The sequence below is a fragment of the Aspergillus wentii genome (genome assembly GCF_001890725.1).
Source record: "Aspergillus wentii DTO 134E9 unplaced genomic scaffold ASPWEscaffold_2, whole genome shotgun sequence".
In the NCBI taxonomy this organism is placed as follows: Eukaryota; Fungi; Ascomycota; class Eurotiomycetes; order Eurotiales; family Aspergillaceae; genus Aspergillus; species Aspergillus wentii.
Genome location: NW_024467833.1, coordinates 1,406,278 through 1,431,807, shown reverse-complemented (window position 1 = coordinate 1,431,807; position 25,530 = coordinate 1,406,278). Strand labels below are relative to the sequence as shown.

Sequence of the window (25,530 nt, the reverse complement as noted above, 5' to 3'; positions counted from 1 at the left end):
TCGATCTATTTTTTAGTGAGTCTTTGCCATGGTTCATAGACACCTAGAACATAAAATCAGCAAAATAGTGATGGCTGCGGGGCAGAAAAGACGGAGGAGAGGGTGGCGCGGGGGGGAGTGAAGTATTTACTATGTGTGTTGCAACTTGCTTGTGTTGTTGAGCCACCCGACAAGCGATCATTGAACAGCTATGTAATAATAATTAAAAAAAGGCCAATAAAAGAAAATGAGCCACTGGACACAGGGAATTCCAAGACTGAAAGTGAAAGGATGTCCGGCCAAAAAAGAGGAACTAAGTAGGGAAAATAGACGGACGCTACTCAAGGTTCAAAAAAATACACCTATGAGATGATGACTGACATTTGGGCAGTTCGATTCACGTCACAGCCCATAAAGGGACCAGCCATCAAAGGAGTCGTTCCCCGCAGGGAAGTTGGACTTCCCTGTATACTCAGTCCCAGTTGATGAGCGGATCGCGAATTCGCTGCGAACTTCTTTTTCAAGTCATAGCTCATCCTCCTGGTCCATTTCTGATGGCTTCAACAAACCTCCTACCCTCATTGCGCGATCTCTTTCGGCGGCTTTAGAATCCCGCAAAGCTTGCTCTCTTTCCTCCGCATAAAGCTCTGCGTTGTCGCCAGCAAATTCCTTCAATGAAATTAGGAAGTCTCGCAAGTGGGTCTTAAACTTATTAAAGTCATCATTGAACATAAACAGCCCGATGACAAATTGCTTGATTTGGATTCTGAAACATATTTAGCAACTTGACAGGTCCATACATTTGCACAGGGAATGACTTACTCCTGAAGATTTTTAAAGGCGTTCTGCAAAAGGTTGGCGACATACTCTTGCAGGAATTCCTTATTAGATGTACCCAGAGGTGCTTGTTCGGGGGCGTAAATGGGGTCCTGCACTTTGCCAGATTCGACAAAGTAAAACATGCGTGACAAGAGCATAGCTTGTGATTTGAATCCTGTAGAGTTGAAATGAGAATTATTCTTTCTTAATGGAAAGGGGGGATGCGGGTGTATCATACCAGCTTTGTGGTCACTATCAGTGAGAACAAAGAACACATCTTGGAGAATTGCGATATAAAATTGACGGAAGAAAATACTTGATGTCTGGGCATCAGTCTCAGCCATATTGTTCATGAGTTCCAGACACATTGTGAGCCCTGTATTTTCAACTTCGCGATTGTCATGTTTACTGGCCCACATGCATGAGTCAATCACAAACTTGAATTGTGACGCATCAAGTTTAAGTAGGGCAGGGAAGCAGTATAGATTGATCGCCTGAAGTAATTTGAAGAATTGAACGCGGTGTTCCGGGTATTCATGGAAGTCTTTGTTGATCATTTCCAGCGTACATTCGAAGACGCTTTCCATAATAAGTGGTATCTTGTCCTCCATCAAGTTCTGGTCCAAATAAAAGGTTAGTGTGGACTCAGAATATGGGGTTAATCCTGTAAAGCCAATTTTCGTCAAGGGAAAGAAAACATACGTGTAACTTATGTATAATCGTTGTCATGACGTTCAAGACCTCTGCTTCTCGCGCATCAGGGACATTTCGACTATAGTCCACCAGAACCGCTTCAAGCAGCGCTGGGACCATGTTTGCGCTGACCATCTCTAAATCGTCGGCTTTCTGTACGTAAGTGTCGATGAGTTTGAGAATTTCCTTTTTGATTGTCCTAAGTCCTCGAACTTTGGGAGTCTTTGTCGCGATGTTGCCTAGAGCGAATTAGAAAATAATTAAAAGGCTAAATTATTAGGGAAATGACTTACCGTCATGTCCAACAGCGTCACTAATAAGTTGACTGGAGGCCCGGAACATGTTCAACATGTCATGATAGATGCGGCCTATTTGAGAATAAAAGTAAGTTCCAATTGAAGAGCATGCTGCCACATTCGTTTTCATGATGTTTCCAATGATCTTAATCGTTTCTCCATCCTGAAGAATTGATGGGTCCTGGTTGGCTTGAGCGATAATGGCATCCCAAGCCGAATTTGGTAGTGACATCAAGTTTTCAATCAACCGATCCTGGAGACCCTTTTGGCCCTGCGCTGAAATCATATAACCGCATGCCTCGTAGAAGGTATGAACTTGCTGTGGCGAAAGGTCACAGGTGATTTTCCTCATGTTGCGAACAATTTCTTCGATAAAAGGCTCATTTTCACCGGGTTGGAGGGCGACAAAATGGCGCCTGCACTTGTTGGCGATCTTTATAAATGTATCACATGCCATATCCTGGACACCTGTTGTAGGTTAGACAAAGAATATCGGATACAAGGTACATAACAGACCTTCGTGTGTCTCGTGCATGAACTCAAACAGCTTGTTGACAACTGTCTTCAAGAACTTCCAATGTGCCTTCAAGAAACGAGGATACTGCCCCACAATATACATGATGTTACTGGCAACAACGGCTTTGTTGTCTTTTCCGCGTTTCATTTCAGTGAGACCGAGAAGGTCCTTGATGACGGTGACAAGAAAACGCTTTTCAGTCTCTTCGTTCATGGCCCCAGAGATGGACCCAATGGCCCAGCAAAGTGTATTACAATTCACCCAAGACCATTCAGTTCCATCGACTTGCTTAGCCAACTTCTCAATCATAATGTTTTCTGTATCAACAACGTCGAGGTGCGTAAGGTAAACCAAGCACTCTCTGATGGTCTTGTATAGCTGAATCGTATCACTTTCCTTGACGAACTCACGAACGATTTCACCCTCGTCGTTCTCGACAATCAGCACTTCTTCCGGCCGCACCATCTTTTCGATCATGACCGTACGCAAGCTTGACAGCACCTCTTCATATTTATGTTTGCGAAGTGGATAGTTGGCCAGAGTACTAGGGTGCGGGGCACCGCCGTTTGACAGACCACTAACACCCATGCTTACCAAGGGGTTAATGTCAGTGATTGGAAGTTGCTGCATCTCTTCGTAGAGCTCCTGCACAAGCCTCGTCCAGTATTCTAGGCAAATTTTGAAAACTTCCCTGTCATCAATCTGACTGATACGGATGAGGTAAAAGTGTGCGTGCGTAAGATAATCTCGGTTGGGCAATTTTTCGATAAGCTAGTAAAATTGTCAGTGTCATCAATTTTGGTGGGGGGGGGGGGTTCCGGGTATTTGGAGCATACGTCAAGGTGTGCACTGAAAAAGCTGCAAAGGAAGAGTGCCAGATTGAGAACAAATTCCTGGTCTCTAGAGTTGCTCTTCGCGTAGGTTTGTTTCAAGTCCATTGACAACGGAATGGTCTTCGAGACTGTAGTAAGAGTTTCGGTAAACATATGGACCAATCTTTCATCGTAATTGTAAGGGCTTCCAATCTGCAGACCACCGATTTCCGTAAGACACTTAAGGGTCACATTTCGAAAATCCGGGATGTCCAAAAACCTCGTTAAAAGGGTATTGATAATGGGCGTTTCGAATATGTAACCCAGGGGAATCCAGTTCAAAAATCGAAGGAGAGTTTCCAGGGTTGCTTTGACTAGACTAGGTTGGTTTGCGGTGCTGAGAACTTCAGAGCAAAGTTGGAAAATAGACGAAAACTCCTGTGTCATCGATGTCTTGAGATTTCTGGCTTTTACAGAGGTCATTTGGTCCTGAGAAAAGTCAAACACTTCCTCTGAAAGCAGGCGGAGAATCGCCATATTGTTCTCGCAGATAGAAAGACTGGTGTGGCAAGACGAAATAATTTCGTTGATAAAGGTTGGCCAGTTATGCGGCCATTCTTGCTTCAGAATCGAAATGAGAACCAAATTGAGTTTGTTCAAAAAAGCGCGTTCGCTCCTGAGCTCCTCCTCTGATTTGGAGTTTTCGATAATGAAGTTGACGATGAAGTTTCGAATACCTGGGAATAGTTAGGGCCCAATTGATATTGAAATCAGCTGCGGCGGTGAAAATAACTACCTAGACACTGCTCTCTGGGCAAAACCTTCCACCGGGTCATGATCACATCATCTAAAACTTGAAGTGCAAGGTCTACGAGCGTCAGTATGATATTTTTGTAAGTTCTGCGGCTGGTGCCATAAGAGAACGAGGGAACCTCACATTTAGTCTGTGGATACGATGACTCTTGGAGAATATTTCCCACAATTAACCAAGCATCAGGGTTTTGTTTAAACTAATGATCGGAGAAATTTGGTTAGATATGTTCCCCAAGAGACTACCGACAAGCTTATATATACTCACTTCTGTTAAGGTCTGTTGGGCTTGTTTTTGCTAGACATTTGAAACCGACGATTAGCAGTTGAAAAGGGACAGTGGCGCGGAAATGGAGAGGGGAAAAGAAATAATAATAATAATAATAATGGGTCACGCCTTACCAGATCCCCTTTGCCTTCATAGAGGGCTCGGACAGTATTGTCCAACTCTTGTATGGAAACCGACATCCCGCTCCAAAGGCTGGCGATATCGCCCTTTGCACAATTTGACCTTCAGTGCACCTTCGGAGTCTAGAGGGAAAGAGCAACAGAGAGATTCAAAAAGAAAAAAAAAAAAAATCGAAGGAAGACTGCAGGTATTTAGAGAAGTAAAAGGTAAACGGGCCCGCAGAATGTTTAGTGGGGTTGTCTCTTTGGAGGGGTTCGGCTGTATGTGAGCTCTGAGGAGCGAATTATTTGGTGGTGACACCGATTTTCAATAAGGAGTGGGTATGAGTGGCTGCAACTTGAAGTGAAGTAGTACCAAGTCTGGGATAATACAGTGATGCACTGGCGGTGAAGAACAGCGCGTTTCTCAAGTTGATGAAACTCTTTGGCATATCGGGTCGGTGTGATGTATCCCCAGGCAGCCGATTTCGGCTTAGTCAGCACAAGCTATTTAACTACTGTAGTTAACTGGTACTTTGTAGGTACGGAGTAGTCTATCTGGATTATTGTTGTGGTCCTAAGTTAGTTAGGTACACTATTTAGTCGACTTATAATAATCCGTTTTTCCCCAACAATATTGACGAACAGTATACCTATGCATTTATAGTAGGGTTTACTTCGACCTTGGTGATTTTTGCATATCCCATAGTGTTAATTAGTTTCTCTGAGACCAAAATAATAATAGATAGCCGGAATATATTATGATATAGATTCAAACGTATCCACTTACGGAGTATCTAAAATATCTTGTATGGAGTAGTCTGCATCAAATGAATGGATCTCCTTTAAATAAGGGAACTGTCTACCTGCTATCACTGCTATTACCCCTGTCTGGTCTTTTGTCTGCTAGTAGTGGAGAATGAATTGATTGACAAGGCCTAACTATACTAAACAAATAAGCAATGAAGACTCGGAATAATAGAGAATAGCCTAAGTAGTAGGTAGGTAGGTAGCCCTACCAGTGTCTTATAAATCTTACTAGAACTATACTCTCAATAAGCTGAAGACACTTGCTCCACAGGCGTTTGGCTTGTCTGTGAACCATTAGCTAAAGGCTCATACTTAAATCCTAGACAATAAGGAAGTTACACATTGAATATTAGATTCAGATTTATAGAGATAATGAACATAAGATAGAATACTGTAAGCTAAGGATACAGGCGTAAATAAATTATCTAGTAGGTAAGCAGGTGGTTATTAATCCTGATTCAGGTTCTAGGCTGGCTAGACATACTCTGTATAGCCAGCCAAATGTTTCATGATAGGATTTGGTGCATTCCATACAAAAGTTTAGTGAACTATCTGAGTACTACCTCTATTCATAAGGTACATAGGATTATTAGATTGAATCTGCCCGGATTCACTATGTTGATAGTATATTAAATCATTATTTTTATATAAAGAACGATCTAATGCCATAGTTAGTCCTAGAGTCTTAACCCCCCTTGGAAAGGACTTCAATGGTTCTGCCAAGCATATCATCATTATGATGATAGTCTAAGATAATGCATACATAGTACATAGTACAGAGTATGTACTTTGAAGCGCTATCTGTAAACGCGCCAGCTGCTCAGTGCGGCGCCAATGGCGAATAAGTTTAACAAGCGACCAAATGATCATCATAATCTTTGTGGGAAGAACGGGGAGAGGGGTGCCGTAATTGACCCCTTTCTTTGCCCTGTTTCTTTCGATTTCACTTTTTTTTTTTTTTTTTTTTTTTGCTGTTCATTCTCATCTAGCCCCACTCTACCCCCCTTCCCGCGGCCGCCGTGCCGCGCTTCCCTCGCGCACAACAGCGAGTACAGCGAGTAACTTGGCGGTTGGACAGGTCCGGCGGCGCTGGGTCCCCAAGTTTCCCTCTGACAGTGGCGTGTCGCCTGAGCGCGCTATCGCTCACCCCTCCCAGGGGTCTCAGACCCGCGCTGGGCTGGCCAGCAGCCAACCAGTTGCTGAAGAGTCGTCGCGCGGCCATTGCCGATCGCGCGCCAACTTGGGGCCAGTCGAGTCTCATTAGCCAGCTGGCAGCCGCTTCCTACCTGAAAAGGTGCGCCGCTAGCGAATCCCAAGGACATTGGGCTGTACCCAGTCAACCCTTGGTCGCGCGTTTTGCTTTCCACTCCGACGCTTCATGGTGGTTATTATTGGACTTCTCTTCAACTCGCCTGGTTCCTCATTTGTCCTCTCCAGGCGACAGAAAGGCCTTTTTTATTTGTTTTATTTTGGGGGGCCGGGGGTTTTATTACTATAATAATTATCATTATTTTCATTACTATTTCGTACTGTCGTACTACCTAGTATCATTTAGGTACTATCGGTTATACTCTCTCTCCCCTCCACCCCCTCTCCCTTTTGCCTACCCCTTCCCCTCTTCTCTACTTACACTTGCGAGTTCAATACATGCCTGCTTTACTTTCTCCCATGAAGGGTGCTGTTGAGTGTCCTCCATTTTGCTTCTTTCACCTCTTCGATTTACCATCGCTTCCACCGCCGCCATCCAAGTAGATAGCGTTCCGGAATACAGAGTACAGAATACACATTACACACCATTATCAATCTCTCCCTCATTTACCAGAGCCAAGGTCATCGCCATATCGTCTTGAGCTACTCCCGTCACAACCGTGAATCTTCATACTCCCCCTTGACATTTTTGCCTTTCAATTTGGTTCCCACTACTTGGCTCTTATCCACTTGCGCCGGCTACGATTTCTCAAAACCATCGGTCTCCCCTGTGGCAGCGTCCAGATTAGTTGGTCTTACGTCTAGTGGATGGCTGCGAGATCCTCGTGAGCGTCCCGATTTATCAGCACTTTTGCGGATCACCCGGGCGCATGCGAACTCGTATATTCCATTGTTCTTTCTTTTACTGCCAGTCGGAACTGCGCTAGAGATCCAGCAACGTCATTTGCGTTGATAGCCTATATAAATTCCCCGGCCTTGTTTTGGGCCGTGTCGGCTAACCTCGTGCGCATTAAATTGAATTGCTAGTTCGTCTGTGTCACTTTACCTGATTGCCACGCTTCAATTCATGTTTAAGTGAGCACAGGTGCAATTGTGGCCAGAAACGAGAAATTGCAAAGTTCGTTCACCAGATACCAATAACATAGCAGCAAAGGTGATTGGTAGCTGAAAGACATACATCGGCCAAAATATTATTGTTGCAGATAAAATATCTATCTTCTCAAACTCTCGCAATGGCTGCTGTCGCCTCTACAGCAGTGATGAATGGAGGCCACGATTCCGAGAGGGAGCCCAACGCAGACCACAGTCCCTCTCGCTTTACAGCAGTGAATGGGAGGGAACCACTTGCGCCTGCCCCTGTTTCAAATGGCACATCAAACAATGAAGAACCCCGAGAGGCTTCTGAAAATTGGGGGAGAAGCGGGCACGACACTCCATCTCGGCAAGATGAGCGTCTGCGAGAAGGCGGCAATGCTGGGAATGATCAAGAGGACCGGCGCTCGCAGCGATCATCATCCCATACTGGCCCGTCAACTGCCAACAGAAACAAGCGGAAGAGATCGGAGTCCGATGGGCGACAAGAAACACCCCAGACGTCCTATCAGGCCTCCAGTCTCCCTAGGAGTCCGGCATCTCGCCTAGATGACGGTGTAGACTTACATCCTCAGCCTACCACAGATGGTTCCATGGGACCCCATGGAGAAAACCATCACAAGAATCTCTCTCCTCCGATTCAAGTCAGACCAGAGAACAACGAGGGATCTCGGACTCCATCAGTGAATGGTCCTTGGCATGAGTATGATTCACAATTGATTAGTCAAGCACAACGCGCGCAACAAATCGATGCTTCAGATGCACAGCTGGCAGAGGTGCTTCAGCGCGAAGCCCAGGGCCACGAGACTGCCCAGAAAAACTGGGGAGCTGTCAACCGTCCGGTCGAAGGGCCAATGCAAAATGATCACTCTCCGTCGCTGACGAATTATCCCCCAGAGCGACCGCAAGCTACCGTCCAAGTTGCCCCAAAGAGAAAGCGTGTCTTCAGCAATAGAACCAAGACTGGCTGCATGACCTGCCGGAAAAGGAAGAAAAAATGCGACGAGCAGCATCCTGCCTGTAAGTCCCATCTTCTCGGCCCTCTTTACTAACAGAGGCCCCACTTGAAAAATAATATAGTGCATTCATTTGACCTCCCATTGCAGGCAACAATTGCATACGAGGCGGTTTTTTGTGCGAGGGATATTCGTCGCGAAGTACCTGGCAAAAACCATCAAGTGCGAAAACACCAGTTCCATTGCAATCGAAGGAGGGATATCCGGAGATTGGCGGACAGTATTTACATGAGTTGAGCCAACAGCATGATCGGCCGCAAAATTTGACAGAGCAACTCGAAGCAGGAAAAATAAGGCCTATCATTGTCGACGATAGTGACCGAGCTGCTTCACAGTACAGCACAAGCCCAACAGGGGTTGGTTCAAGTCGTGGATCATGGCCAAAGCGAACTTGGCCGGGCACAGGTCACCCTGGTTACATCTCAGAACATATGCCCAAATCGGATTATCGCGAAGTCCCGCCAATCCACGAATTTTCTCGTGAAGGACACCCGAAAGCTGATTATCATGTTGTTCCTTCAATCAGAGAGTTGTCACATGGGACCCACCCAAAACCAACAATGCCACTCCTCCAGGGTGGGATCGATCAACGACCAGCCTCCACTAGCAACATGGACACTAGTAGTCCACAAGCACAGGCGAGGATGGCTCTCAGTATCGAACATCAGTTATCTGCGCGCACGGTCACGGGTGAGGAAACAGAAAAGGAAAAAATGATACGCGGCGAACTCTATCGACCATACGATATTCAATTGGTGGAAGAAAGAGACAGATGTAAAGCTGCTCTGTGGCGATTCAACAGTTCTTGTAATCCCATATCCGGCCTGAGTGCGAAAGAACAGGGTCGTCTGCTCAAGGAGATCGTGATACCACCAAATACAATTGTGGGCTCCCATACAATTGTGGGCTCCCCTTCAGGTGTTTCATCTCGTTCGACAGGATCCATCGGACAAGGAGCGATTGTTGAGGCACCTTTCCACTGTCATTATGGGTATAACATCCACATTGGTGAAGATGTTCTGATCTCAGAGAATTGCCTGTTTGTTGACGATTGTGCTATCAGCATTGGTGCCCATACGTGGATAGGACCTAGAGTCACTATACTCAGTTCAATGGCACATGCGAATATGCAGGAACGGAAAGGCTCCCAAAGCCGGTATCAGGGCCGCCCCGTTACAATCGAAGAAGACTGCTATGTTGGCTCCGGCTGCACCATCTACCCTGGCGTCCGTCTTCGGCGAGGGGCTTATGTGGCTCCCGGGGAAGTAGTCAAGTCGGACATTGTAGCCTATGGGTTTCAAGGCCTCAAACCAAGCTACATGTAATTTGATGTTGGGTATTAGTATTAGACTCCTCGATCATATTTGACTTGAAGCTGATTATAACCCCTGTGGGTCTTAAATCCAGACCAAGAAAGGTCATCGATATTCGCCTTTTTTTCTTACCCCGTAAATTGTGTAATGCATTCATGCTCAGATTCTTTCATTGCCTCGGGGAGTGAATTCTAAATAGATTATATTAGACTAGCTCATACCACCATTGGGCCAAAAAAAAAAAAAATGTTTACAATTATTAACTAAATGCTTTATTATTTAGTGTGATAAAATAGACATTTGTTTCAATTGTTAGACGAAGTATTATATTTCTTTTCAATCTGCTAATGTCACATTTGCATCATTTTTCTGCGATGTCAAGCACATAGGCCCTAAAGCCAATCCAGAAATTCTGGTACAAAATAACTTACTACAATTCCAGCACCGGCTCTCAAGATTCCCTCTGTGCTCTCAAAAGCCATGGACTTCAAGTCGAAAACGCCCGCTTTCGCTCCGGCATGAATCATCGCGTATTCGCCGCTAACCTGGTAGGCAGCAATCGGTATGTCCTTTGCTAGCTCTCTTGCATCCCTAATGATATCCAGGTAACTGCTCGCAGGCTTGACCATAATTATGTCTGCCCCTTCGCCCATGTCTCTCTGGATTGCACGTCGAGCAAGGCCGCGTCCACCGGGTGGGAGCTGGTAACATCTACGGTCTCCAAAAGATGGGCATGAGCCAGCGGCGTCACGGAAAGGTCCATAAAGGCAACCGCTAAACTTGGCGCTGTACGACATCAGGAGAACACGATGCGCAAGGCCGGCTTCGATCAGCTTGAGTTTGATGGCGCGTACTCTCCCATCGTTCATGTCAGAAGGCGCGACGCAATGAGCACCAGCTATAGCATATGCAAGCGCTACATCTGAAATTCGATCCACAGATTGTGCATTGTCCAGCGTACCATCTTCTTTGAGTATTCCACAGTGACCATGTGATGTATATTCACAAAGACACACGTCAGTCACAATGTAGAGTTGGGGGAATCGGGACCGAAGAAGACGGATGGCCTGAATGACTGGGCCAGCGGGGTCATCGGCAGCAGTTCCGAGCGCATCTTTTGCAGAAGGGTGTAGGGGGACCCCAAACAAAATCACTGAACGTAGCCCCTTCTGGACAAGCGGTTTCAGAAAGGGGACTATGCGATTGACGCCTCGGCGGTTTTGATTAGGTAGAGATGGTATTGGTGTTTCTTCATCAGGATTATCCGTAATAAAAAGCGGGTATATGAGCATCTCCTACTATTATTTAGAATCATCAACACCTGTAATAGGGGCTTAACGAACCTTGGTCAACTGCCTTTCAGCCTGCCATGATCTGCTTAGGGGATGACTGTAGCCAGAGTGTAGCTGGCTTGAAATATCACCAGATATACTGACACTCGTGGCCGCGGTGCTTGTATATGATCTAGCAGTTGCTTGTGATCGCGCGTGAGAGATCTGCGAGCTGCGGTCATCAGGGTGCGCATCACGAAAGGCGATATCAGAAACAAGGTTTGAAAAGGACATGGTGTAGAGGTGCGCAATTATATGGGATAATAAAATTCGCTGGGATAATAGTGGGGTTTCCTCCGTGGCTTTTTTCAAACTGGTAACAGGAACCCAAGAATAACAGGCTCCAGGGGACCACACTGGTCTGATGGAACAAAGACCAAAAGAACAAAAGAAAATAGAAAAAAAAAGGATGTAAATAATATGAACCTCAGGATCAGGTAAAGGCACCTGGGGATAAGGGAGGTTGTATTTTAGATGCTTGATTTACGTGAGCAATCGGTAGATTGTTGGGATCTGTTCCAAGAAGGATTGATGGATCGCACGGGATGATAAGACATTGACAGCCGCGGGAGGGGGCAGCGGTGTGACCTTGCTTGGGTAAGATAACTAAGCGCGTAACCATGTAAACTCAGGTTACTCCTGTAATTGTAATTTGGTACTTTTTTATTGTCTCTAGTTACCTGTTTTGAATATGTAACTATCAAGTATAAGCATCAGCTCTCCAATTTGATGAATTTTCATTTTCTATGAAAAATGGGCTAGGTGATTTTTTTAACGCCTTTTCAAATTAGGGTGGTTAGGAGCTTAGATGGGCTGTATTATTTATAGAATATTATTCTGAGATAACTAAAGTAAAGCTGATTAATACCTATTGATCTTTGCCCGAAGGTGTACTCTGCCAAATGACAATTATGCGATGAGCATAATGCAGGTATGGACTATCGTACCGAGGTATCCATGTACTATGTAACTAGGCCCATGTTAGATCAGTGGTTGATGCTAACCTATGGACGCACGCTAATAAGCACATGGAAGTGCTGATATTGATCTTTTGGCCCAGTGGGAATATCACCTGACTTGGACGGGAGTGGTTGATTCTTAGCCTAGGCAGTTACCTAGGTAAATACTTAATACAAGAAAAGGGCGGCGCATTTATGCGCCGCGACTTTTCTTTTAATTAGATTCTGAATATAATAGGCCAGTTGTCAGCTGTTAGGGGAGGCATCAGCGTAAGAGGGGAGGGGTTAAGGGACATAAGTGGAAGGCAGTGTACCTAGTGCTCATCGGCCAGATCAGCAGAACTTCTTATGTATGGAATGGGCTGTTGACATTACTGCTATTGGCTGGAACCACTCAGTGATTTCAGGTTGGCCTACCTATGGTAGTAAGGTAAACCGTTGATCACGTGTACTTCTCCCAATCCAGACAAGTATTAAGCAGCTTTAAATGTTATCTATAGAAGCTCCACACCTAATATCAGAAGTTATATTGATGTAATTATAAATGGTAACATATATGAAGACCAAGATTAAAGCTAACTATAAATCACTTAAAACTACATAGTATACGTTAGAATAGTCTGATTAGTGAATAATCTTAATACTGATATATGGATACCTACCTATAATCATCAGTATAGTAGTACCTACCATGTGGCTAATAGGTATCATATTGCTTTGTCATGGTATTGACTGGGGAATAATGATATGGCGCCCTCAAAGTAAAAAAACACTAACCAGAGTAAACTGGGTCGGGTTATCCGTCCGGAATAAAGCAAAGATGGCCTGATTTTAGGTAAACCCCGAAGGAAAACACCTAGCATCCCAGGACCGGCAATAACAAATCAGACTTGAGAATTCGGCTCAGAGTTGAACATCGTTGTTCAAGAGCCTTACTTCCTCGCCAGGCTTGAAAGCTGGCAGACCGATATAGGGGCATCCGTCACAGCGGAAAGCATCTCCTAGAGCACAATTTCCACAGCTTCCCACTTTGCCTTGTACTGTAAAATCGACCTCTGCCAAATCGGTTTGGTCCAATTTCAACGAGTCAAGTGCTTTGTCGGCACTTGCCCTCTTTGCTACATCTTCTTCCTCGAGTTTCTGGGCCAATCCACAAGTACAGTCCTTGCAAGCCCGGCGGCGTTTTCCCGCTTTTGGGCGACATTCAGGGGCTATCTCTCTAATATCAGCGAAAATTCTTCGATGTATGAGCACGGAGAATGGGCTCAATGCCTTTTTATTTGAAGAGGGGGGAAGGGTTGCCTGGAGGGGATAAACACGTACGCTGAACGATAGGTCGACTCAGGTCATTGTCATCTAGAAGAGTATCTTCATCAATAAGCTCATCTCCAGAGCATTCTGGATCACTGGGGATTATTCCAGTGGTGAAATCGTCGCTGAAATCGACAAATCCAACGCCAGTGGGTTTTTCGGCCACTTCCTGAGCTTTGGCCCCATTTAAAACGGATAGCGTGGCTTCCATTGAATATGTAACCTTCTGTCCATTGGGAACTTCTGCGCCATCCCTCTTCTTTTTTCCAAGCCGCAACGGCACGGCCTGCTGTTCTCCAAAGTCAGGTTTCATAAATCCACCATTCTTGTCGCGGACTAACCCTGCAAGTACAGCCTCTGTCTCGTATAAATGGTCATGCGAGAGATGCACTGTACTCTGACTGCGTAGGTGCCCTCCTGGTTTAAGTGACTGAACGACCATAGCAAAGGTATCACGTTCTGCAATTTTTATGCTCTCCGAAAAGGAACCGTCCGCGTTTGCCAAAATAAGGACAGTATCATAAGTTGAAGGGGGCAAAGACACAAAGCCAAGAGCTATGCGATCTATCATTTGCAAATCTGCCGCAGTATGATCATAATAATGGGTAATCTCATTCAGCTTTTCGGGGTGCGAAGACAAGGATGGTGGAGAAAGTAATAGCGTCCGGCCTGGTAGAGATTGGACAGACGGTAGAGGTGTGGGTGAGAACTCGGCAGAAGTATCAAGAGCGATTGATGGTGACATTGCAACCGTTAGGATGAGTTGAATAGTTGATTGCTGAGCTTATGGTGGTGGATGGAGATTAAAGATTGGGGTAGGTCTTATGTGCACTGCGATTTCACCTGTTCTGTAGTAGATAGATTGCTGGGTTTTTCAGTCTGGGTAGATTAGGATATTGATGGTCATATATTGATTCATGGGATGGTGATTGGGATATTATATTTTATTTTTGTTGAAGGAGGAGGGGTGTTAAAAAAAGTAAAAGGGAGAGAAAGGGAAAAAGTATAGGAGGGGTAGAAAAACGGCTAATCTGTGGAGCATTGTCAGAGAAGATATTGATAAGCAGATGTAAGTGGCAAGTTTGCCACCCCACTACAATACTCCGCGGGGATACAGTTGATACTTCCAAGTTAATAAGCCATATTTATAATAACCTGAGTCTTACCTTAGTTACCTCGGCTGCTATATATGATATATAGAGTTAGTGTGTCACATGAGTCAAGTCTACTTATAAGTAATGAGTAGAGTTTAAGTAATAAGGTGAGTGTCACACCCTGGGATCTTGCAATGGTACCGAACCTGTAACCTATGAGTCAAGCCTGGGAATACTAACCTATAACCCTAATCTAAGGATATTAACAGTAACTAGGGTGCTCCTATAAGCTAATAATACTTAATAATATAGTAAGGTGGTTATAGAGAGAAGTAAGGCTAAAGAAGTATTATTAGGATGTATCCCATAAGGTGCGTAGAAAGCATGGTAGAACATATGGGTGGATTATATTAAACTAATCACTGAGATATAGTATCCCTTCATCTGGTGTTTTATTCATTTTAGCATATTTTTGTGGCTTGGTGCCCACAGTTTAACTGCTAAACCCTTTTTATTATCTAACTAGTCAGTGGGTTTACTACCTATAAAGTTATATTTCTATATTTTAATAAATACACTGCTGGCTATATATATTTATATAAGAAAGTATATAAAATTGTTAGGACATATCCTATGAGGTGCATAGAGAGCGTGGTAGAATATATTAAACTAATTACTAAGGTATAATATAATATACTCGATATAAAGGATATTTATAGTATAGTTATATAATATATAGTAGACTAACTTAATATATTATTAAGTAGATTATATAAGATATTATTAGGAGTATTATTATATAGCTATTAGTTATAATACTACCTCTACCTCTTAAAAGACTATAGCCTTATAATATTAAGATTATTTTTAATATCTATTAATATAGTATTAATAAAGCTTATATATTATTAATTAGATAGGAAACTTATTATATTATATATTATATTAGTTATAGTAAGTTAGCTAGCTTAATATTAATTAGCTATATTATCCTAATAATATATAAGGTACTTTATATTTTTAAATTATATTATAATAAATAATTAAATATAGTTATATTATAGATAATAGGTTATATAGTTTTTAGTTTATTTAACTTATAAATATAAATATGTTACAGCACCTTTATTAGTGACTATATTAGGCAGAATCAGGCAGTTAAGGGGAAATGGATATTCTTATTATAGAGAATTATAATTTACTATAATAATACTCTTTATAACCACTACTAGGCATACTCTTATATAATATTGTATATAATACTATATCTTAGTAAATATACTATTTAATATATTATCTAGGATAGTATATACTTTAGTATATATCTTGAGATACCTTATATATATTATTTAAAGGACTATCTAGGGTACTATAAAGATTTAAGGAAGATATATAAGGATAATTATTTTATATACTTAGATAGTTCTTTATAATTAATATAAGTTATTATTCTATAGCTACCTTTTAAATTACTTACCTTAATTATTCTACCTACTTATTTATATATCTTTAATTAATTAAGTATATATACTTCTTAGCCTTACTTCTCTCTTTAATTACCTTACTATATTCTTAAGTACCCTTAGCTTCTAGGAGCACTCTAGTTACTTTTAATATCCTTAGATTAGGATTATAGGTTAGTATTTTAGGCTTAACTTATAGGTTTATAGGTATAGTACTATTATAAGATCCTAGGGTGTGATAAAATAATTTTATTCTTATATAAAGCTTTCTTCCTTTCTCTCTTTCTTTAATTAATTTAGTTAGTCTTTCTTCTTATCTTATAAATATAGCTTTAAGTCTTATTTTATTATATTTATTTAAATTATATTATATCTTTAACTACTTTATTTAAGTTCCTAGCTTTATTTTTAAGTTCTATTAGTCTTTATTATAATATTTTTCTTTTAATATTAGCTTAATTCCTTCTTAAAGAACTATACTATAGGATATAAAGTAGTTAATAAATCTAGTTTAAGCTAAGTAGTTTAAGATATTATATTTAAATTAAATAGGGTTAGTACCTTATATAATAAATATAGCTAATATTTATTATTAATATAAAAGAAGAATAACCTTTATTTATACCCTTTATTATACTATTATATATTATAATATTATAGTAATTAGAAGCTATTCTTATACTATTAAAAAGAAGAAGGAAAAGAAAGAGAAAAAGAAGAAGAAGGAATATTTAATTATTATTATATAACTTAAAGAAGATTATATCTATACCCTTTAATAAAAGAAAGAAGAGGTAATTACTTTTATAATATAATAATATCTCCTACTTAATATTAAAGAAATTTAATAAGTCAATTTATTATCTAGTATTAAATAATACTATAGATACCTTTATATACTTTAATATAACTCTTACTATATCTATATCTTTAATAATATTAATTCTAAGAGGTATTATTATTATTATAAGTAAGCTAGAGGGTAGGTCCTAATAATAAAAACTTATATTATTTACTATATAAGATCCCCCACTATAATATTCATATTTATATTATAGTCTAAGTCTATATTAGAATAGGTTTATAAAAGTATTATAATCTTATTATAATAACTTTAGATAAGTAATATATTTATAATCTAATAATATTAATAATATATTTTTAAAATAAGTCTCTTCTCTTTACTATTATATTACTTACTTTATAGTTTTTTATACTTATATATTTATTTTATAGCCTAGTAAATTTAAGGAAGAGTAGCTAGCTAAGGCTATTAAGATCTATAATTATATTATATAAGTTAAGGTATCTTATTTAGCTAGTATTTTAATTAATATAGCCTCTATTAAGGAGGAGAAAAAGGAAGAAGATAATAATATAACCTTCATAAATATATAGAAGTTATATACTCTATTACTAGCTTTTATACTAAAGATACCTTCTTTACCTTTAAAGAAGTATATATTAAGCTAGCTCTAGTAAATACTAGTAATATAAGTATATAAATAGGTTTTTAATAATCTTATAAATAATTATTTTAAATTATAATATACTAATATATTATTAAAATAATTAAGAGGATTTCCTTTTATAAGTTATATAATACTTTATAGATTATAATTATTTTTCTTTAAAATAGATATTAAGTATATAAGAGTTATTAATATACTTTAATAATTCTTATATAATATCTTTTTTAAACTAACGTAATCGGACAACGAACCGCCGGGACAACGAGCCGCCGGCGGTTGACCGCCACCACCACCGAAATGCGTGTATTGACAATGAATAAATTAAAATTGAAGCTTTTCAGCACCATACAAATGAAATATATACAGCTTGGCTAGGTGTTTAATCTAGCTGGATATTTTAAATAATTATAACCTTCTTTACCACAGTGACTGCAGTGTGGTGGCCGGCGTGCTGAATGCACCTGTTAAGATGCCTGATTTAACTCCTCTTCTCTTTCTTAAGCTAATTTTTAAGCTTTATCTTAACCTTCTTAGCCTGTTAAGGTGCCTCCTTCTTAAATATATTATTATAAGGCTTTTTTCTTATTCTACTTATACTTATTAGTTATATAAAGCTAATATATCTCCTATTAAAGTATAATAGTATTTTCTATTACTATTTCTGCATCTTTCATGACCTTTTTAAGAGTTTAGTCTATAATAAAGGATAAGAGGCCTTAATCTTTAAAGCTTTTAAGCTCTACTTTTTAATACTTAAGCTAGTAAAGATTTATTAGCATTTTTCTAAGATAGAAAGACTTTAAGCTGGATAATATAGTGGATAATAGTATTAGTGTTTTTATCTTAAGTTAAAGCTTTAAAAGCACTCTTTCTAAATTATATAGAATAAGACCAGCTACTCTAAAGCTGCTGAGAATATTTACTATAGAGAAAGCTCTATAGTGTATATACTAATAATAATATAAAAAATTAACTTTATTAATAAATTTAATACTATTCTGAATAGCATCATAGATCTGCTAGCTATATAGCTGTTTTAATGGTGTAAAACAGCCTATATCTAATAGTTAAAGCTTATGAGATAAATGGGGAGGTATATATAATAAAATAATATTCCTTTCTTTATAAAATTAGTTAAATTTAAGTGTTAAATAACTTCTATAGCTATTAAGAATAAGAAGGTAATATTAGCCTGTAGTTTTTAAAGCTATATTTTTATTAAAAGCTTAAAGCCATTTAAAGCTAACTTTATCTATTATCTAGCTATTTTCACTTATACTAATCTAATAGTTACTAGGAATAGCTTTAAACCACTTCTCTTACTATATTTTTCTAGTAAAAATAATCTATAGAGGTAAAACAGTGCCAGTAGTATTAATTATAATAATTAAGGTTACCCACTCCTAATTCCCTAGCTAAATTACTCTAGTATATATTTCTCTAGACTCTGAACTATATATAACCTTTGCAGTTAAAGCTATTCCTATTTAAAAGCTAGTTTTATCTATATTATATATATCTTATTTAAGAATACTATATTTTTATATAGTCTTTTAAGCTAATTTAAACTATAGCTTTATAATCTTTAGATCTTTATATTTTATATATTAATAGTTATATCTTCTTATATATTTTAACTTTAATTTAGCTTTATAGTAGTGTATAAATTAGTTAACCTATTTCTTACTAATAAATATATTTTTAGCTTTAGATAACTTTAATTTTATAGTAAGAAGAAGCTTAGTAAGGTAGTGCACTTTAGTAATAGTAAGGGGATAGCCTTAAGAGTCTATATCTAGAATCTTTTACTTTAAAACTAATTTATCTATATTAGAAAGCTTTCTTAAATTAGCCTCTAAAATACTATAGGATTTGGCCCTTTTTAAGTGGCCTTTAAAGGTGCTTATCTTAATATTAAAAGCATCAGCATACACCTGTTTTAAAGAGAATTAGCCCTTATTAAAAGCCTTAACAGTAAGCCTTAATCTCTTATCTCTAGATAGAGCTTCCATACTGAAAATAGCGCTTTGAAAAGCTTTAATTTTGACAGGATTGTTGAATCTCGCGTATTTCAGTGGTAGCGGCGGTCAACCGCCGGCGGCTCATTGTCCCGGCGGTTCGTTGTCCAATTACGTTAATCCTATTACTCTACTAGATAATCCGTTTAATAATAAGTAATACAATTCTTTAAGATATATTCAATAATCTATGATTTATTAGTATTATTAGTTATTATCTTACTATAGTATAAATTAAGATCCTCTAGTTCTTAGATTAATTTAAGAAAAGAGATATAGAAGATAAAATATAATAATTAATATCTAGGCCTTATATATAATATATAGGCTTATTTACTAATATAATTTATAATCTAAAAAGGATTAATTTATTTATTATTAATCTTCTCAATAAGATAATTAATATTAATAATTTTTTATATAGACTATAACTTAGTAATCTTAAAGATATATTTAAGGTATTTCTTATTATATAATCTTTTTATAATTTCTTTACTTTAATAAAGGTATTTTTATAAGAAGAAGTATATATTTTAAAGATCTTTAGCTCTTTTTATTATATCTAGCTTAGTATCCTTAATAATAGTATTAATATTAATCTTAAGTTACCTCAAAAGTCTATAAATACCTTACTAAGAGTTATATTAATAATATTATATAGATAGTTAATATAGGTATTCCATATTATTAATAATTATTAATAAAAAGGGAGCCTCTATTACTAAGATTATTAGATATATTAATAAGACTATAAATATATTTATAAAATAATTTAATAAACTTATATACCTTAAAATCCTTTTTAGTTAAGATATATTATATAAACTTAGTAAATATATTAATTATATAATAATAAGCCTATAATAAAGTTTAAGCTTATTTAGTCTAGTAAATATATAAGTAATAATAATAGTTTAAGAAGTCTATATAGTCTATACTAATATATAGTAATATATTAATACTTTAAATACTTCTAGATATAATCTTAGATATTATACTATCTTATACTAATAATATTATTAATAAATACTTTCAAAGGTATACTACTTTTAAAGGTATCCTCTCTATAAATTATTATAATTAATCTTTATTATCTTATATATAATAGGTAAAGATCTTAAGATAAAGGTATAATTATTAAACTTGAGTAATTTATTACTAGATATACTCTAGGGTAAATTACTTAATACTATAAAATCTTAAGATATAATATAAGACTATATATTAGTAAAAAACTTATTAATATCCTATATTTTATAAATTAATTTAATTATTAATTTTATAAGATCTTTAAAGTATACTATCTTAATATATATAGCTATAATTATTATAAACTATTATATTAGAATATCTAGATTATCTATATTATTAGTAATATAATTCTTATTTATAGTTATAAGTTTCTTACTATAGGTATTATTATTAATATTATATTTAAAGACTTATTATAGTCTTTAATATATAAGTGTATTAATAAATCTTAATACTTTAAGGGTTTTCTTAGTATATTTATTGTATAGTTAGTTTAGACTATACTATAACTTTATTTAAAATATTAATAATATAGAATTCTTAAGTTCCTTACCTTCTTATAGTATATAATCTAGATAATAGCTTAATATATCTATAATATTCTTTATCCTGGGGTAATACTTAATAATAAAGTTAAATATAGTAAGTTTCTTTACTTAATATACTTAATACTTATTTAGTTCTTTTGTTATTATAAAGAACTATAGGTTAGTATAATTAGAAAGTATTATAATGGGATATTAGCTCCCTTTAAAATATTATCTTTAATATTTAAATAATTTAATAATAGTAAGTATTTTTTTTATCATAGGTTTTATAATATATCTCTATACCTTATATCTTTTAAGACTGGAATATAATAAGATATTATTAATTATTATTATATAACTAGGTATAAATTTCTATAGCTATAAAATTAGAGATATTAGGTTTAATTCTAATCTTTTATTAAAATTAAAATGTTATAATAATAAGGCTTTAAGAAACTTTCTTTTTAGATTCTTAAATATTTTATAAGCTATATATATTAATTATAGTAGGTCTTTATATTAAGGTATATTAATATTATAAGCTTAATAAAATTAGATTTTATTATTATATTAATCTTTAGTCATTTTATTTAAAGGTATAGATATTTATAAATATCCTTTAATAAATCTTTAATAGAAGTTTATAAAGCCTAAAAATATTTAGATATTCTTAATACTTTAAGGGATAAATTACTACTTAATAATTCTAACCTTATTATACTTTATAGATATATCTTATAATATAATAATAAATCGAAGAAAGTTAATAGTATTAATATAAAAGGTATACTTAATTTAATAAAGAGTTTTAAGGTATATAGTTATTTTAAAATAATTATATATATTAGATATATTCCTCCTTATTCTAGGAGTAGATAAGAATATTATAAAGATATATAATATAATATAAATTAAGGAGATTACTAAAAGCTCTATTAATATAAGACTAGAATATTATAAGTATATTTATAAGTTTAAAAGGTATTACTTAATATTTAAAGTAGCTATAGTAGGTTTAAAAAGTAGTTTTCTATTTATCCTTAAGATAGATATATAGGTAGTAATATATATTATATAAGTCTAGTTAAGTATAAATATTTATATTAACAAGGTAATTTATAATCTCTCTAATTAATAATAAAGGATACTAATTTTTAATAATAATTATATTAAGTCCTTAATAATTGATATATAGTTATAGGCCACTATCTTTCTTTAATATAAATAGGATGGATATATAAAAAACAACTCTTTCTGCGCGGATAAAATTTTTGAAATCCTGTAAGTAGTAGTAGTAGTAGACCTCTTATTCCTATTGTAGCTAACTTTAAATACACGTCGCTATGCAGTATTGCTCAGAGCGCCACTCTGAGGCAGGCAAATGCAGCGCCAGCACTGTAGAAGGGAGGTTCTTAGCCATCTAATTAGCTAAGAGCTGCCCAAGGAAAAATATATACCTAATAACCTTAATTAAACTATATATAAAAACTCTTATAGCTCTAACTACTATACTATATATCTAGCTATATATATCTTAATACTATTACTACCTACTAAGCTCCTTTTACTAGGTTACCTCTATAGCTTTACTATACTACTAGATTATTATCTTACTAACTTATTACTTCTAACTCTTTATACCCCTAGTTCTATAGCCTACCCTAGTTTAGTAGTTACTTATATCTACTAGTCTCCTCTTATAATTATTATTAACCTAGTATAGTAGCTACTATATATACTATCCTTTATTTCCTATACTTAGTTACCCTATATATTATCCTAATTAGTAGAGCCTATTATCTCTTTATCTATTATATTAAATTAAGAGAGTAAGCCTATCTATATTATAAATCTAGTAATTATTACTAATACCTTTAGCTTTAAAAGTAGCTTATTATACCTTATTATCTAGGATACCTTACCCTAGAGCTTCCTTTATATATTATTTTATAAATTAGCTAGTAGTAGGTATTCTAGTAGTATATAATATAATATCTAATTACCTAAATTATATCTATATTATATACTTTCTCTAACCCCTATTCTAGATAGGTAGTAGCTTAATCTAATCCTCCCTATATATATCTATATTATAATTAATACTATTACTTTCTATAGGCCTTTCTAATAATTTAGTATCCTTTTCCCTAGTATCTTTACTAGCTACTTTATTAGCTTACCTACTAGTATCTTCTTCTATACTATTTCCTATTTCTCTTTAATATTATTTTTTAAATCCTCTACTTAGCTACTATTACTAGCTATATTATCTTATTCTATTAACCCCCTATTACTACCTTCTTTATAGCCTAATTAGCTATCTTATTATCTAGTATACCTTTATAGGCTAGGATCTAGTAAATAACTACTAAGAGCCCTTATTTAGTATATTAGTCTAGTATCTAAAAGTACTCCTATTAATACAGCTACCTAGAGGCTATTTAGGGGTAGAGGAATACCTTTAATACTACTTAGTTATTTAAAAAGATAATTATACTATTTTAAATATATTCTCTCTACCTCTAGACCCTTCCTTACTATTTAATTACTAGTAGGGCTAGATAGATCCCCTAGAGCTCTACTATATATACTATTATAGCTATCTCTAGACCTATATAGTAACTAGCTTTAGCTCTTATCTTTAGGATAACTATTACTATATCTATATATCCCTAATATCTACTCCTATCTATATAGACTATTAGTAGCCTCTCCTCTACCTTTTTCCTTATAATATTATTATATATTATTATTACTATTTTTCTCTCTTTAATAAATACCTTTAGAGGCCTTTACTATAGTATTTAGATAAATACCTACTAACTCTCTTACTATCCTACTATAGATACTAGAGGAGCTATTAAGTATCTATCCTTTATCTAGGCCTAGGCCTCTAGAGGTATTTATCTACTAAGTCTAACTTTATTATCTAGTTATTTTCTCTATAGAGATCCTAGTATTATATATACTAGGCTGGTTTAAATCTATAGGGCTATTTCTTTAGCTAGCTATTCTATCTATAGTTATATTAATAGAAGCTATAGCTTAATATTTAATACCTCTACTACTATTATATAGAAGGTATTACTAATTAGGTATATTACTTACTTTTAGATAGTTATAAATTACTATATAATCTTATTCTACTCTTTAGCTAATATAATTCCTACTTAGTACTATATTACTACCCTATAAAGTATCTATAGTACTACTACTACTTAGTAGACCTATCTTATTACTATTAGGGATATTCCTTATATTAACCCTACTATCCCCTATAATACTATAAGGCTCTTCCTTACTTTAGCTACTATATACTTATAGTATTACTTAAAAGTAAGCTCTAGATTAAACTAGACCTTTACATACTACTCTAAGGCCTAGCTTACCTCTATTATAATATCTCCTTTAGGTATAGGTAGTGGTAAATACTCTAATTAGGTCCTTAACTTTAGATTAATAAAGTAGATAAGCTTATATTTCTTAATATTAAATTTTAATATATACTTTAAGGCCTAGTCTGCTACCTTTTAATATACTTATTAAAGCCTTAGAATAGTAGTTTATTCCTCTATTCCTACTACTAGAATATATATATTATTAACCTATCTATCAGTAGTTATGTATTCTTCCTTCTCTATATAATTTTTAATTAAATTAGTATTATATAGTAAGTATAGGATTAGTAATAATAATAACCCCTATAGAATCCCTATTAATATTAGAATAGTACCTAAAATACCTTTAGGTATATAGATTTAGGTATTATATCTAATTAAGAATAATACTACTTATAGTATAAGAAATCCTAGCTATCTTTTCTTTAAAATATATAATAAGTATATAAAATATTATTATAAGCCCCTATAATATCTAGTAGTAGGAGGCTAATTACTAATATATCCTTTCTCTATAAGGTCCTAATCTAGTCTATTATTAGCTAAATTATATAGTCTATTAATATCCCTTTTTATCCCCTAAGATAGGTATCTAGTAAGAGACTATACTACTTAACTATATAGCTAATTTATTTAGTAATAATTACTTTAAGGGCTTTACCTAGTATATTTAATAATACTATAGGCTAGTATAATTTTAGTATATAGTAGTCCCTCTTCTCTCTAGGCTTTTAAAGAACTATAGTAATTAACTTTTAAAAGTATTTTAGGTTATATCCTATTTAAATATATATATTAAAGAGCTAGTATAGTGCCTCTAGTACCTTTAGCTCTATAATAAATATATATTAAAGACTATTTAGGTAGCTATCTTCTTCTAATACTTTATCTAGTAATATAGCCTTAATTATAGCCCTAATTTTATATCTTTCTAGCTAAGGTATAGGAACTGACCTAGGGTACTAGTTTTACTTAATAATATCTAATAGGTCTATTAGTAGTAGTTCTAGGAAGAATACTTCCTAGAATAGCTATACTTTCTATTCTACTATCTCTACCTCTTCCCTATCTAGTCTCTATAATATTAATATAATTCCTTGCTTATATATATTACTTTAACTATATACTTACCTTACTAACCTCTATATTTTTCTTAAGCCTGCTTTAGT

At 35.7% G+C, this 25,530-nt stretch overlaps 4 protein-coding genes across 4 annotated transcripts; 1 reads left to right on the top strand and 3 right to left on the bottom strand.

The window, feature by feature from the left end:
* Positions 1-163: 163 nt before the first annotated feature.
* ASPWEDRAFT_36243 (exportin CRM1) lies at positions 164-4,740 on the bottom strand. The gene is made up of 11 exons (XM_040834408.1): positions 4,329-4,740; positions 4,195-4,224; positions 4,054-4,126; positions 3,913-3,984; positions 3,141-3,853; positions 2,304-3,075; positions 1,785-2,255; positions 1,501-1,730; positions 1,037-1,415; positions 802-973; positions 164-745 (listed from the first exon to the last, which is right to left on the bottom strand). Exons 1-11 carry the CDS (start codon positions 4,392-4,394, stop codon positions 505-507), a joined length of 3,219 nt encoding a protein of 1,072 aa, XP_040692244.1. The 5' UTR covers positions 4,395-4,740; the 3' UTR covers positions 164-504.
* Positions 4,741-7,564: 2,824 nt separating this feature from the next.
* On the top strand, positions 7,565-9,765 carry ASPWEDRAFT_48773 (uncharacterized protein; the record flags this gene model as incomplete). Its single annotated transcript, XM_040837161.1, has 2 exons — positions 7,565-8,444; positions 8,531-9,765. 2 exons carry the CDS (start codon positions 7,565-7,567, stop codon positions 9,763-9,765), a joined length of 2,115 nt encoding a protein of 704 aa, XP_040692243.1.
* A 242-nt stretch (positions 9,766-10,007) lies between these two features.
* Positions 10,008-11,676, bottom strand: ASPWEDRAFT_36241 (porphobilinogen synthase HEM2). The gene is made up of 2 exons (XM_040834407.1): positions 11,097-11,676; positions 10,008-11,048 (listed from the first exon to the last, which is right to left on the bottom strand). The coding sequence occupies exons 1-2, from the start codon at positions 11,316-11,318 to the stop codon at positions 10,146-10,148; spliced, it is 1,125 nt and encodes a 374-aa protein (XP_040692242.1). The 5' UTR covers positions 11,319-11,676; the 3' UTR covers positions 10,008-10,145.
* A 1,059-nt stretch (positions 11,677-12,735) lies between these two features.
* On the bottom strand, positions 12,736-14,495 carry ASPWEDRAFT_36240 (uncharacterized protein). Its single transcript, XM_040834406.1, has 2 exons — positions 13,367-14,495; positions 12,736-13,254 (listed from the first exon to the last, which is right to left on the bottom strand). Exons 1-2 carry the CDS (start codon positions 14,097-14,099, stop codon positions 12,947-12,949), a joined length of 1,041 nt encoding a protein of 346 aa, XP_040692241.1. The 5' UTR covers positions 14,100-14,495; the 3' UTR covers positions 12,736-12,946.
* Positions 14,496-25,530: the final 11,035 nt, after the last annotated feature.